The 16,404-nt window shown below is 40.4% G+C and overlaps 1 protein-coding gene across 2 annotated transcripts; it reads right to left on the minus strand.

Annotated features, from left to right (window-relative positions):
• Positions 1-4: 4 nt before the first annotated feature.
• trappc13 (trafficking protein particle complex subunit 13) lies at positions 5-16,243 on the minus strand. 2 transcript variants are annotated; one of them, XM_055874122.1, is made up of 13 exons: positions 16,133-16,243; positions 14,957-15,025; positions 11,038-11,137; positions 10,623-10,707; positions 10,371-10,498; positions 10,112-10,184; positions 9,626-9,670; positions 9,194-9,211; positions 7,624-7,757; positions 7,058-7,256; positions 6,364-6,464; positions 434-581; positions 5-298 (listed from the first exon to the last, which is right to left on the minus strand). In XM_055874122.1, the coding sequence occupies exons 1-13, from the start codon at positions 16,176-16,178 to the stop codon at positions 191-193; spliced, it is 1,254 nt and encodes a 417-aa protein (XP_055730097.1). In that variant the 5' UTR covers positions 16,179-16,243; the 3' UTR covers positions 5-190. The 2 variants fall into 2 exon arrangements, with proteins under 2 accessions (XP_055730097.1, XP_055730098.1); XM_055874123.1 differs by lacking the exon at positions 9,194-9,211.
• Between the last annotated feature and the right edge of the window lie 161 nt (positions 16,244-16,404).

Raw genomic sequence — 16,404 nt, forward strand, 5'->3', positions numbered from 1 at the left:
AAACTAGGGATTAAGTAGTTTTTTTATTCACATTTAAATGCACATTAATTTAAAATCATAATTGTTTTGCAAAGAAAACATTAAAAACATCTGTTAAAACATGATCAGCTTGGGGTGTGTACTGATGATATAGGTGCAAAGTTTGGTAGTTGGTCCATTGAGATGTATAGTGCTCAGTTCTAGAAGAGTCTTAGCTCTCACGGCTCATGTATGGACAGACCACACACACCTGTGCAATGTCATCGTATTCATAAGTCCTCTTCAGAAATGTGTCGGTCAGTCTCAGGCCAGATATACTCTGAAACACAAGCAAATGGTGATTAGCTACAATTACCAACTGCAAATGTTAACAGTAATAGCATAACATACTGTAATAAGCCTTGGCTATGCTTAGTGTTAAAATGTATTCTAATGTGAAGAAGTGGGCACCTACTTGCAGGCCCTGGACAGAGGAGAGGAGTTTGAGGGGCAGAGAGAGCGAGGCACTGGGGCTGACTTTGCCCAGCTGTCTCCCTGATACACCACACCAGTGGATGGAGCGGGTGTTACACATCTCCAGCACCAGGTCCATGGTCCTTTCACTGCAACAACACACAACTCGGCCATCAGATTTGCCACCAATGCTCCTTAAAGAACACATCACAGTACTTTGTAATCCTCTGTAAACTGGCCATCTCTTTACACAAGACGCAAAATCCACTGGATGATGCTCATCTACAAAACCCTCTTAGGCCTCACTCCCCCTAGCCAACTAAACTCTACTGCACGACTTAAGATGGTGTGCTGAGATACCCATTGTAACCCTCATCCTCTAATTACAGCCCCTGATCTGCTATTCACATTCTATTAACAGTTCCCAAAGCAAACACATCCCTGGGTCGCTCCTCTTTTCAGTTAGCTGCAGCTAGCGACTGGAACAATTTATAAAAAACATTTAAGCTGGAAAGTTATGTCTTTGTCTCAGCTTTGAAGGATTCAGTCATGGACATTTTAATTGATAGCTGTAGCTGTTACACAAACAAATAATGTAGGCTGCTGATTGTGGTGTCTGTTTACTGTACAGTCGAGGCCAAAGGTTTTGAGAATGACACAAATATTAATTCACAAAGTCTGCTGCCTCAGTTTGTATGATGGCAATTTGCATATACTCCAGAATGTTATGAAGAGTGATCAGATGAAAGTCCCTCTTTGCCATGCAAATGAACTGAATACCCAAAAAACATTTACACTGCATTTCAGCCCTGCCACAAAAGGACCAGCTGACATCATGTCAGTGATTCTCTCGTTAACACAGGTGTGAGTGTTGAAGAGGAAAAGGCTGGAGATCACTCTGTCATGCTGATTGAGTTTGAATAACAGACTGGAAGCTTGTGGTGCTTGGAATCATTGTTCTTCCTCTGTCAACCATGGTTACCTGCAAGGTAACACGTGCCGTCATCATTGCTTTGCACAAAAAGGGCTTTACAGGCAAGGATATTGCTGCCAGTAAGATTGCACCTAAAACAATCATCTATCGGATCATCAAGAACTTCAAGGAGAGCGGTTCAAATGTTGTGAAAAAGGCTTCAGGGCGCCCAAGAAAGTCCAGCAAGTGCCAGGACCGTCTCCTAAAGTCGATTCAGCTGCGGGATCGGGGCACCACCAGTACAGAGCTTGCTCAGGAATGGCAGCAGGCAGGTGTGAGTGCATCTGTACGCACAGTGAGGCAAAGACTTTTGGAGGATGGCCTGGTGTCAAGAAGGGCAGCAAAGAAGCCACTTCTCTCCAGGAAAAACATCAGGGACAGACTGATATTCTGCAAAAGGTACAGGGCTTGGAATGCTGAGGACTGGGTTAGAGTCATTTTCTCTGATGAATCCCCATTCCGATTGTTTGGGGCATCCGGAAAAAAACGCTTGTCCGGAGAAGGTGAGCGCTACCATCAGTCCTGTGTCATGCCAACAGTAAAGCATCCTGAGACCATTCATGTGTGGGGTTGCTTCTCAGCCAAGGGAGTGGGCTCACTCACAATTTTTCCCAAGAACACAGCCATGAATAAAGAATGGTACCAACACATCGTCCGATAGCAACTTCTCCCAACCATCCAGGAACAGTTTGGTGACGAACAATGCCTTTTCCAGCATGATGGAGCACCTTGCCATAAGGCAAAAGTCATAACTAAGTTCCTCGGGGAACAAAACATCGATATTTTGGGTCCATGGCCAGGAAACTCCCCAAACCTTAATCCTATTGAGAACTTGTGGTCAATCCTCAAGAGGCGGGTGGACAAACAAAAACCCACAAACTCTGACAAACTCCAAGTATTGATTATGCAAGAATGGGCTGCCATCAGTCAGGATGTGGCCCAGAAGTTCATTGACAGCATGCCAGGGCGGATTGCAGAGGTCTTGAAAAAGAAGGGTCAACACCGCAAATATTGACTCTTTGCATCAACTTCATGTAATTGTCAATAAAAGCCTTTGACACTTATGAAATGCTTGTAATTATACTTCAGTTGTAACGCTCGACGGAAGGACGAGACCAAGGTGCGGCGTGGTACGTGCTCATGCTTCTTTATTAAAACCGAACACCAAACAAAACAACAAAAGAACAACGAACGTAACGTCTTGAAGGCTACACAGAACTAACAAAAAACAACATCCCACAACCTAAGGTGGCAAAACAGGCTGCCTAAGTATGATTCCCAATCAGAGATAACGATAGACAGCTGTCCCTGATTGAGAACCATACCCGGCCAAAACATAGAAACACAAACATAGAAATAAAGAACATAGAATGCCCACCCAAATCACACCCTGACCAAACCAAATAGAGACATAAAAAGGCTCTAGGGTCAGGGTGTGACATCAGTATTCCATGGTAACATCAGACAAAAATATCTAAAGACACTGAAGCAGCAAACTTTGTGGAAATTAATATTTGTGTCATTCTCAAAACTTTTGGCCACGACTGTATGTTTGCACCGCTATTATTTGTGCTATGCTGCTTGTATTGTGGTCTGCCATGTTTTGTGAAATCCCTTCTTGTCGTGATGTGCTTCGTCTCTGCCTACTTTGTCCCTCATGCCTTTGTCTGCCCTTATTAATGCTTGTACCATGTTGTGTTGTTGCCATAGGTCTCCCTTCGTGTAGCTTGGTTGTGTCTATTGTCTTGTTGTGCTTTGTTTCCACTGTCTGTCTGCTGATGTGTATATACTTTGCCAAGTCTGTTCTGTCCATGTTGTCAATATTCTCTTACACTTTCTTTTAATCCCCACCCGACAAGGCCTTTTGCCTCTTGCCAGACTGTCAATGTAAATAAGAATTTGTTATTAATTGACGTGCCTGGTAAAATAAAACATAATTGAATTATACATACACTACCAGTCAAAAGTTTGGACACACCTACTCATTCAAGGTTATTTCTTTATTGTTACTATTTTCTACATTGTATAATAATAGTGAAGACATCAAAACTACGAAATAACACATATGGAATCATGTAGTAACCAAAAAAAGTGTGAAACAAATCAAAATAGATTTGAGATTTTTCAAAGTAGCCACCCTTTGCCTTGATGACAGCTTTGCACACTCTTGGCATTCTCTCAACCAGCTTCACCTGGAATGCTTTTCCAACAGTCTAGAAGGAGTTCCCACATATGTTGAGCACTTGTTGGTTGCTATTCCTTCACTCTGCGGTCCAACTCATCCCAAACCATCTCAATTGGGTTGAGGTCGGGTGATTGTGGAGGCCAGGTCATCTGATGCAACACTCCATCACTCTCCTTCTTGGTCAAATAACCCTTACACAGCCTGGAGGTGTGTTGGGTCATTGTCCTGTTGAAAATCAAATGACAGTTCCACTAAGCGCACACCAGATGGTTAGTGTATCGCTGCAGAATGCTGTGGTAGCCCTGCTGGTTAAGTGTGCCTTGAATTCTAAACAAATCACTGAAAGTGTCACCAGCAAAGCACCCTCACACATCACACCTCCATGCTTCACGGTGGGAACCACACATGCAGAGATCATCCGTTCACCTACTCTGCGTCTCACAAAGACAAGGCAGTTAGAACCAAAAATCTCAAATATGGACTCATCAGACCAAAGGACAGATTTCCACCGGTCTAATGTCCATTGCTCGTGTTTCTTTGCCCAAGCAAGTCTCTTCTTCTTACTGGTCCTTTAGTAGCAGTTTCTTTGCAGTAATTCGACCACGGAGGCCTGATTCACGCAGTCTCTGAACAGTTGATGTTAGATGTGCATGTTACTTGAACTCTGAAGCATTAATTTGGGCAGCAATTTCTGAGGCTGGTAACTCTAATGAACTTATCCTCTGCAGCAGAGGTAACTCTGGGTCTTCCTTTCCTGTGGAGGTCCTCATGAGAGCCAGTTTCATCATAGTGCTTGAAGGTTTTTGCAACTGCACTTGAAACAACTTTTAAAGTTCTTGAAATGTTCCAGATTGACTGAACTTCATGTCCTAAAGTAATGATGGACTGTCGTTTCTCTTTGCTTATTTGAGATGTTCTTGCCATAATATGGACTTGGTCTTTTACGAAATAGGGCTATCTTCTGTATACTACCCCTACCTTGTCAAAACACAACTGATTGGCTAAAACACATTAAGAAGGAAAGAAATTCCACAAATTAACTTTTAACAAGGCACACCTGTTTACTTCTTTGTGATAGGGGGCAGCATTTTCACTTTTGGATGAATAGCGTGCCCAGATTGAACAGCCTCCTACTCTGTCCCAGATGCTAATATATGCATATTATTACTATTGGATAGAAAACACTCTGAAGTTTCCAAAACTGTTTGAATGATGTCTGTGAGTATAACATCCCAAAAAAAGGAAGTGAGAATTCTGAGGCTGGTCGATGTTAAACTCATCGCCTATTCAATTCCCTGTAATATATGGATCTGTTTGCACTTCCTACGCCTTCCACTAGATGTCAACAGTCGGTAGAACGTTGAATGAAGTTTATACTGTGTTGTGGGGCCGGATGGGAGGGGAATGAGTCAGTGGTCTGGCAGATTGCCAGTTCCTGGTCACGCGCTTTCCTAATGATATCGCCTTGCGTTCCATAACTTCTACAGACATGAAGGAATGCTCCGGTTGGAACGTTATTGGATATATATGATAACAACATCCTGAAGATTGATTCTCTACTTAGTTTGACCAGTTTATTCGACTTGTAATATAACTTTTTTAAGTTTTCGTCCGACGTTTGCCTGCATCTGCACGAGCGTTTCGACACGTGTACTACACATGCTAGCAAAAGTAGCTACTTGGACATAAGTAATTGACATTATTGAACAAAATAACGATTTATTGTGGAACTAGGATTCCTTGGAGTGCATTCTGATGAAGATCATCAAAGGTAAGGGAATGTTTATGATGTAACTCCGTATTTCTGTTGACTCCAACATGGCGGAGAAATGTTGTTAAATCTGAGCGCCGTCTCAGATTATTGGATGGTATGCTTTTTATTTTTTAATTTTTTTAATCTGACACAGTGGTTGCATTAAGAACAAGTGTATCTTTAATTATATGTAAAACATGTATCTTTCAAAGTTTATGATGAGTATTTCTGTTATTTGACGTGGCTCTCTGCAATTTCTCTGGATATTTTGGAGGCATTTCTGAACATGGCGCCAATGTAAACCGAGATTTGTGGATATAAATATGCACATTATCGAACAAAACATAAATGTATTGTGTAACATGATGTCCTATGAGTGTCATCTGATGAAGATCATCAAAAGTTAGTGATGAATTTTATCTCTATTTCTGCTTTGTGTGACTACTATCTTTTGCTGGGAAAATGGCTGTGTTTTTCTGTGGCTATGTACTGAGCTAACATAATTGTTTGGTGTGCTTTCCCCGTAAATTTCCCCTTTCCCCGTTGAATCAGACACGTTGGCTGGATTCACAACATGTGTAGCTTTAATTTGGTGTCTTTCATGTGTGATTTCATGAAAGATTGATTTTTATAGTAATATATTTGAATTTGGCGCGCTACATTTTTTTCTGGCTTTTGGCCAACATATCTGGCTTTTACCGTCCCACATATCCCAGAGAAGTTAAGTGAAATGCATTCCAGGTGACTACCTCATGAAGTTGGTTGAGAGAATGGCAAGAGTGTGCAAAGCTGTCATCAAGGCAAAGGGTGGCTAGTTTGAAGAATCTCAAACATAAAATATCTTTTGATTTGTTTAACATGTTTTTGGTTACTACATGATTTCATGTGTTATTTCATAGTTTTGTCTTCACTATTATTCTCAATGTAGAAAATAGTAAAAAGAAAGAAAAACCCTGGAATGAGTAGGTGTGTCCAAACTTTGGACAGGTACTGTAGGTCCATCCATCCATATGATTATACCTGCAGTTGGTGATTTTACAGGTGATGTCGAAGGGTTCCTCTAGGTTGACGGTGTCTGGGATCATCTCCAGTGATAGTCTGACGTCTCCATAACCTGGAGCCTGGCAGAGACAAGTGGAAAAACAATACCTTGTTGAAGGTCGACTGAGACCAAAACGTTGATAAATAAGATCCATTATATTGTTGGAAGCATCCAGATTACCGGTATGCTGGAGTTTTTACATTTTTTAATAAGGAGATAAGAGGAAAACCAATTCATGCTGGGTCAACACAAATGTAATTATTACACTGTCCAATCCAGGCAATAGCAGATACATTTTGGACCGATTTTCTTTATTTTAGGCTCACAAGAAGCGCATCGTCTGGGACCATGATTGCACTGTGTTTTGTATTTTTGGGTGGTTGTCTGGTTGGTAAACCCTGGGCAACAGGCTTCATGACATCACATTTTGCATAATTTTGACAAATATGGAAACTGTAGAACGACTACATTATCCAATTGAAAATATAATCTTCATTTTGAGCTATGCCATTGTAATTGTCCAATGACTCACATTTTGTCAACAGCCCAGGTATGACTGACAAGACCACTCAACAAAGACAACCACAGCATTGAGACTGAGAATGTCCTGTTATGCAACAACCATATACTATAACTAAGAACCATATCATGTAACTGAGAATGCTCTGGTACCATTCGCTGTAGCTGGCTTGTCTGCAGCCTTCCTTTCTCTCCTAAGTTGGTCTTCCACACGATGTCCAGTTTACCGATGACCGTCACGCCCTTGATGACACCCGCCTTCTCTGCAAACTCAGATTTGGGCTTCAGGCAGTAGAGGTACTGGCGCGTGTCCATGGGCTGCAGATAAGACATCTTCCCAAATGTAGAAGTTCTGGAACACAGTCAGGGTGGAGAAGTCTGAGCTGACACTGAAAACCTATTACCTTTGACATAGTAGGGGCGCCTTGACCTACATTGAGAAGACCTGGCCGAGTGAATGCTGTATCTTGTACGCAGCATAGACTTCAATCAGAATAGTCATACAGCTTTCACAGTCAAAATGTCTCAACAAAAAAAGCAGTAAAATAACACAAAAAATGTACACTAGAAAAACACAAGATATCATGCTAGCATAATCTATACAGATAAACTCTCGTCGAATTCGCTTTCTCCTCTTCACATTTATCGTTCTTATATTACTGCCTTTTTACTGTACAATACAAACATAACACTAAAATGTGTGTGTGTGTGTCCCTTACCCTTCGTCCCCAGTCTCCACGGTGTTGAGCTCGGTGACATTGTACATCATGGAGGGCTCCAGGGACACTTTCTCCATGAACATGGGCGACGTGGTGATGTTCTGGATCTGGGCCTCGAGAAACACCTCGTCTGTCTGGGGGTGGGGGTAAGGGGTCAGCGCTAACATTAGCCGCTAACGCTAACTAGAGGAACACCTCCTCAAAAGGACTTAACTGGGCAGCACTTTGACTTCAATTCCTTTCAATGTACTTTACAATATATTGGCCCCTCAAGGGGAAACTGTAGATTTCATTTAGGCCTAGTGTGTGTCAGATTTTTCTGAAAGCATGTGATTTATACAGTTAGATTCTAGAAAACAACATGAGGTACCTGTATAACTTACACTAGATTTTGGCATGTATGAACGTGTCCGAAATATTCAGACATCATTAGAACCCCGGTAAGACAGGGTTTTCATACCTTCGTCAGTCCTATCAAAATCAACCAGCAGGGCCAAAATGGAGTAGCAAAGTCTGCTCAGTTTACCTTTGAGGAGTGGATTAGTACTCAACTGAACAGAGGAGTGCTCAGAGATTAGTTCATGCCTGAAATTCAAAGGCTAGTGATTAAGTAGGGACCATGGACAGAAACATTCTGCCAGACGGACGGACAGACTGGGGTTATTGTTACAGAGCAGAGCACCTCTCAACATCTCCCATGCTGAGACAGACCTGTCATCAAACCCAACACAAAAAACTGATCAGACACATTTCAAATAGCTTTTGTCCAGAGCCTTATTTGAAGAATGTTTTACTTGATCTGATTTATTCAGACTCTTGAAAGAGTTTATTTTAGATAAAGAGTGAACATATAAATTAATAAAATCAGATTAATAATCACCAACACTAAAATCATCATTAAAATGAACATCCTTTCCCATCAGAGATTGGTACTGGATTTTGATTGAAAACCATCATTCAAATCTACATTTGAATCCAATCATTCAAAAGACCTGTAGAAATGGAAACCCCAATACAATCATACAGACCTAGGCTATGTCTGAAATGGCACCCTATTCACTAGATAGTTCACTACTTTTGAGCCTTACGGGCCCTGGTCAAAAGCAGTGCATATATAGGCAATAGGGTACAATTTAGAGCCCTAACCTAGACCCATGATGTTGATTTCACCCTATGAGGATGGATTGTTTGATCAATGCGCTTCCATTCTATTTCCCATGAATCTCTCTGGCATCACGCCCACCTACTACCCAATTGCACAAGTCCTGTGAGAGATGAGTTAGCGAGAGGGCTCAAGCGGCGAAGAAAAAAAAAACAGAGTAACGGCCAAATAGTGGGAAAAGCATTTGATCACCCTTTACTAAAGCAGCATCACACATCTGTTTCCTCTGTGAGAAGTAAAGTCTTACTATATGGGTTTTTATTCTTCATATTTTCCCCCTGCATGCTTTTCCCTTATTTTGCCATTGCTCATGTTCATTGGCTCCAGAGAAAGACAGACAGAGGTTGCTGCAACAAAAAGGATTAAGAAAGCGAGAGTTAAGAGCAATGAAAACAGAAAAACGATTACCACGGAACTGAGGTCACTCTAATGGAGAAAATAAAAACACAAGAGACCATAAACAAATGAAGGTTACATGCCAAATGAAAGTGACAATACATCTTGTTTCATACGCTAACAAATGAAATGCTACTAATATGCAAATGAGAGAATAAAAAGCTAATTTGACTATGTGTCCCCAATGGAAAATGCCTGACCATGGAATGAAACATGATATACAGCAAACTCTATGTTTGTGATGTCATCTAAAAACCAGAGGCGGAATTGATAGTGGAAATGTATGGAAAAAGATCTGACTATGTATGAGTGAAGATAGCTAGCATGTTGACAAAGGTGGAAAGTTGAATAAGTCAGTAGGATGACTGTATTTGTCATTGTTTTGGTTCAGGTAATAAAAGAGTGAGGTAAGTGCAGCTGAGAGAAAGAGGAAAAAAAACATACCTCTGCATTGTAGAACTTGGTTTTGACGTCGAGCGGCTTCAAAACCTGATTGAGAATAGATTGCAAGCTAAATGACGCCGATTTCTCAAATGATTTCTCAAAAGATTCCTCCATTCAACAGCGACAATAAACCTCCCTTCACAAAATTAGAAAATAACACCATTTATCTCTGATAAAGCTCAAATCCATGAGCCAAGAAATTTGATTTAAAAACAGTCAGTATAGCTTATACAAAACGTATTGTTACTGTAAGAGAAGTTGGATTTAGTTTCTTTGTGTGACTTAGAGCAGATCCTTTCTGAGACTGAGGACAGTAAGTAGGTAGTGAGATAGTTCAGTAGTCAAAAGCCAAAGCTTGTGTGCTACTGCTAATTGCCTTTTCTCTGTCATGGACCTGTGACATTGCTCAGAGTTGAGGTCTGGTTTCTAATATAACTCTGTGAGGGAGCATGGGGGAGCAAATATAAAGGACGCTTTGAAACTCACCTGAAATTTAAAGAACTTCCTGAAGTATAGCTTCTCTCCCGCCTGTGTGGTATAACTGACTGCACAAACCAAGCTAGAATAGAGACCAAAATTCCTTGAATATTAGCATTCAAATGAACTCCTGCCCATCTTTGCAGATGTGTTGCTGTAAATCTTGCCCATTGTTGTCTCGAGTGACACCCCTTTCCCAGAATTACATAGGGCAATGGTCAAAAGTATGTTATTTCTGATTTAGTCCATGTCAGAAAGGAAAGCATACATGTGAGTTCCAATCTCTTTGACTTCATGGTGAATGACATCATCGATGCAGGACTCAGGCTTCAGCTCTGTGACTGTGTTGTTGGACGCTGATAGATTTAGCCTCTGAGAGCTGGTCTGAAGGTCTGCCTGTAAGACATGACAAAAATGTGGATTTCACTTAAAATTGTATGAATAGGACAAGTGGATACATCAATGAGAAAGAGATTGGTTAAACATGTTTCCATTGGATTGATGTATATCTGTACTGTACCTTTACTAGTATGTCCTTGACCTCTTGGGTGCTGTCATTGTGCACACTAATGTAACTTGAGAAGGTCTCGCCAAGGAAAATATTTCTGTGCAGAGGACAATTGTTACGCAAGTGTCACACACAAAGATAATGGACTCACATGCCCACTGAAGAACAAAAATGAGACAATGCTTTTCGGTGAAAATGATGGTCAAAATTAAGGCTAAGTATTCCTGTGAAAGGTTGTCTTACAAGAAATGTGATGATTCTATACTGAAACAGATCAAGAGATGCTGACAGAAATGATCGGCCAGGGGGAATGAAAGATTTAAACTGCCCGTCTGATTGTTAAATGCTAGTGGTGTGTGCCTCTACATGTTTCATCCTGCTCTATATGTCAAAGAGTTCAAACGGTTGTTGCTGTAGTGTTATTTACCCAAAGTTCTGAGGTAGTGTGAGCATCTCTCCCAGCATTAACGCCTCAGCTCCTTTAATAGTGGATGGGTCCTCTTTCATTAGCCGACCAAACAAATCCCCTGTAGAATGCACGCACGCACATATACACACATGTGCACGCAGGTATGCACACACACATACAAATTACTCTCATACAATGCCTTCAGAAAGTATTCACACCAATTGACTTGTTCCACATTTTGTTGTGTTACAAAGTGGGATTACAATGTACATAATTGTAATTTTTGCTCAACAATATACACAATTTCATTGTCAATGTGGGAAAAAAAAGAAAAACGCTAATATATTTTGACTAGATAAGCATTCAACCCCCTGAGTCAACACGTTAGAATCAACTTTGGCAGCGTCTTTCTGGGTAAGTCCTTAAGAGCTTTGCACACTTGGATTGTACAATATACAGCGCATTTGGATAGTATTCAGACCCCTTCACCTTTTCCACATTTTGCTATGCTACAGCCTTATTCTAAAATTGATTAAATAGTCCCCCCTCATCAATCTACACAGAATACCTCATAATGACAACGCAAAAACTGTTTTTTAGATTTTTTTGAGTGACCCAGGCTCTGGCTGGGACACTCAAGGATATTCAGAGACTTGTCCCAAAGCCACTCCTGTGTTGTCTTGGCTGTGTGCTTAGGGTCGTTGTCCTGTTGGAAGGCGAACCTTTTCCCAGTCTGAGCGCTCTGGAGCAGGTTTTCATCAAGGATCTCTCTGTACTTTGCTCCGTTCATATTTCCCTTGATACTGACTAGTCTCCCAGTCCCTGCCGCTGAAAAACATCCCCACAGCATGATGCTGCCACCACCATGCTTCACCGTAGGGATGGTGCCAGGTTTCCTCCAGATGTGACGCATTCAGGCCAAATAGTTCAATCTTGGTTCCATCACACCAGAGATTCTGTCAGAGTCTGAGAGTACTTCAGGTGCCTTTTTTACAAACTTCAAGCGGGAAGTCATGTGCCTTTTATTGAGGAGTGGCTTTCGTCTGGCCACTCTACCATAAAGGCCTGATTGGTAGAGTGCTGCAGAGATGGTTGTCCTTCTGGGAGGTTCTCCCATCTCTTTTGCTCTGACATGCACTGTCCACTGTGGAACCTTATATAGACAGGTGTGTACCTTTCCAAATAATGCCCAATCAATTGAATGTAAGTTGTAGAAACATCTCAAGGATGATCAATGGTAACCGGATGCACCTGAGCTCAATTTCGAGTCTCATAACAAAGGGTCTGAATACTTTTGTAAATAAGGTATTTCTGTTTTTTATTTTTAATACATTTACAGAAATGTCTATAAACCTGATTTCGCATTGTCATTATGGGGTATTGTGTGTAGATTGATGAGAATGTTTTATTTTAAAACATCGTAGAATAAGGCTGTAACGTAACAAAATGTGGGGAAAAAATCAAGGTGTCTGAATACTCTGAATGCACCGTATCAAGTTGGTTGTTGATCATTGCTAAACATTAATTTTCAAGTCTTGACATAGCTATTCAAGCAGATTTAAATCAAAACGGTAACTAGGCCACTCAGGAACCTTTAATGTCGTCTTGGTAAGCAACTCTCCAGTGTATATTTGGCCTTGTGTTTTAGGTGATTGTCCAGCTGAAAGGTGAATTTGTCTCCCAGCGTCTGTTGGAAAGTATACTGAACCAGGTTTTCCTCTAGGATTTTGCCTGTGCTAAGCTCGATTCCATTTATTTTAATCCTGAAAAACCATTTTTTTGCCACATTTTTTGCCACATTTTTTGCACATTTTTTGGTGCCTTATTGCAAAAAAAATGCATGTTTATAGAATATTTTTATTCTGTACAGGTATCCTTCTTTTCAATCTGTCATTTATGTTAGTATTGTGAAGTAACTTCAATGTTGTTATCCATGCTTAGTTATCTATCACAGCCATTAAACTCTGTAACTGTTTTAAAATCACCACTGGCCTCATGGTGATATCCCTGAGCATTTTCTTTCCTCTCTGGCAACTGAGTTAGGAAGGGCACCTGTATCTTTGTAGTGACTGGGTGTATAAATACACCATCCAAAGTGTAATTAATAACTTCACCATGCTCAAAGGGCTATTCAATGTCTGTTTTATTTTTTTAATTAAAAAATAAATAAAAATTCAATAGGTGGGTGCCCTTCTTTGCCAACCATTGCAAACCTCCCTGGTCTTTGTGGTTGAATCTGTGCTTGAAATTCACTGCTCTACTGAGGGACCTTACAGGTAATTGTATGTGTGGGGTACAGAGACGGGGTAGTCATTTAAAAATCATGTTAAACAATATTATTGCACAGAGTGTGTCAATGCAACTTATTGTGACTTATTTAGGCTAGAAGAAAAAGAAACGCACACCTATTTAGGCGAGGTGCTGGCTAGCGGAGTAGAAAACTTAAAAATAAAGGAGAGCCGCACACCCATAACAAAAGGGTTGAATACTTATTGGCTCAAGACATTGATTATTTTAATCTTTAATGAATTTGTAAACATTTCTAAAAACATAATTCCACTTTGACATTATGGGGTACTGTGTGACACAAAATCTCAATTTAATAAAATGTTCAATTAAGGCTGTAACACATTTTGGAGAATACTTTCTGAAGGCACTGCATCTAGCTAAGTGTTGTTGAGGCACATAAAGAACTTGACACAATGCCAGAAATGTTTGACTATATCTATACATTTTTCCCAGATATTATTTGTTTTATGACTCTATGGAAACTGTAACTACCAGGTCTAATAGTCAGTCAGTCTCCTCATATGGGCCCTGTACGTTTTGTAGCTTTAATATTGATGATCAATGTCAACATTCTAAATATTTGAGTGAAAGGCAGCCTTTAGAGGAGCAGCGTGGGAGATATGAGAGCTGGGTGGCATAAAAACTTTCACAACTTATTTTATTTCTCCTATATCGTGTTCTAGTAGTTTATTTCGATTTACAGCCAGATATGCCTTTATTCTCCCCCCTGTATAAATAGCATCCCTACCCAGAAGTGTCAGTGTGATTTATGGGTTCAGTGGAGTTGGGTTACCAGCACAGCACTCACATTGCAGTAGGTAGGTCTCCGGCAGAAGGAAAAATAAACACTGTAAATTCTCTTTAGGCCTGCACGACTAAACTTGGGAGCCGGTTAGACATAGCCATTCCTGGGATCCCTTAGTGAGTCAGTGGAGGAGGCAGACAGATGTGGCTGCCTGGCTTTAATACTGATCGCCGACTTCACATAATTTCCCCAGGTTAATTAATGTATTGGCTCAATTCATTTCACTGTCGTCATGCCTAGAATATTAATTGGAGGCTTAACCCCAGTAAAGGAAAGCTTAGCTGATTTACATGTCCTCATACATATCGTTCCAATGAATATAGGATTGCATGCGGTTTTCTAATAAATAATGTTCCCATGGGTAGTGAAATGTAGAATCGTGCATCTGTTTTTCTCTCTGAGGAATACTGATTTCAAAGAGGAATATGACATGTGAATGTGTTGTTATGGACCAGGGATTTACAGCACTACATGGAAGTAGTCAGTTCTATCAATGCTTTTACCATAAGCCTACTGTGGACTTGAAATATAATATATGCCATTTAGCAGACACTTTTATTCAAAGCAACTTCCAGTCATGAGTGTATAAAGAAAATATGGGTGCCCCAGAGGGAATTGAACCCACGATCCTTGGCATTGCAAATGCCATACTCTACCAACTAAGCAACACAGGAGCCACACAGAATCAAAGGAACTAGCCTATTAGTTCTATGTTCTATATTTATATCTATAGCCATAGCCTATGTAATGTATTTAGAATCACTGCAGCAAAGCAAATTGGATAGGCCTTATAAATATTCTACAACTCTTCTACATGTTGGGGTAAAATAAATCAAGGCTTACCTGGGAGGTCTCTATCTTCACATGTTACTGGCATGTTGGTGAAGAGAGTGGGTTTTGTTAACCGCATCACTGTGAAAGCCAAGGGAGCAAAGATTGTTCAGTTAGGCTTAGGCTAGTTTACTTGCTTGCAATTTTAGATGGAAATTCCATGGGTAATCTAGACCTCTCTCAAACAGCCTAGATATCCTAATGTCTGCCAGATAAGAACAGCCTCCTTTAACAATGTTTCCAGACAAAGTTTTTCAGGCCATACTTTATTTGGATAGTCCCCTATAGGCCTAGATGGCCTTCGGATGGTCAAACTATCAACAAACTAACAACTGTAACTCACTTGCATGCAAGATGTTGCATGTAAATAGACTGCATGTGAGGCTATAGCTAAGATTAGGTTTAGGTTCAAATAAGGGGTCTAGGGTTAGTGTTTTCCCGATTAGATGATTCAAATCAGTGGTTAGTTTCAGTTATTTGATAGATTAGTTGAAGATCTATAAACCATCTGAAGGTTACTATCCAAATAAATGTTAGAATTCCTCCTTTCCACAGCAGTCTTTCTTTGTCAGGTGTTCTCTGATAAATAATTTAAGAAAAGTTCTAACTACACCCAATCCTCTATTATGCTGCTGCTTATTACAATACCAAAAGATAACTTCCCCTTCCATCTGTGATAATATTAGGGTAACCAGTCATAATACCGTAACACATACCAGGTAGCTAGCTATTTGAATGGGTCTATCAAGATGTCTGAGACTTGTGTATTCAGCACATTGTAGCTACGTTGAGGTCTCAAAGAAACTAACTTTTAGAGTGAATAGTTAAGTAGTGGACAGGTAAGAAACGCTCATCAGATCAACAACAATTCGGTCATTTGAGCTACCTAACTATTGAAAATGAACAGAAAAAAGACACCGTCAACACCACTCGATACTAGGTAGTCAGCGGCAGCGAGCTAGCTCGTTCATTATCGTTCAGTTAGCAAGCTTATTTGACGTTCGCTTAGCAGCTAGCTTGTAAGCCAGTAGCAATTATCAGCTAACGTTAGCAAGCTGTCAGTGTCAGATGTAAACAACCTCTTTTCAGATATCCACATTAGCTAAATGTTTAACGCAACCCTAGCGAGTATATTGCTTAAGCCATTATTTTATACACGGTTACCATTTATTTAACTCAGTAAAATACCTTTTAAAGCAAGTAGATGCTCTTGTTTTGCCTGATTTACTTCCATTTTGTCTTCAGAGTTCAGTTGAACTTTCACCTGGCAATATCAGCTGACTATAGGAAACGCAGAGGGACAATTTTGGGAGATCCCTCGTGTTGGCATTGTAGTACACAGGTGTCACGTCAAATTGTATTTCCACCTCTTCCCCATTAAATGCATAAATACATAGACATCATATAAAACAAATACTGCCAATTAAATATGTTAAAGTGGTGTATAGGTTTGAATGCAT

The sequence above is a fragment of the Salvelinus fontinalis genome, chromosome 21 (assembly GCF_029448725.1).
Source record: "Salvelinus fontinalis isolate EN_2023a chromosome 21, ASM2944872v1, whole genome shotgun sequence".
NCBI lineage: Eukaryota > Metazoa > Chordata > Actinopteri > Salmoniformes > Salmonidae > Salvelinus > Salvelinus fontinalis.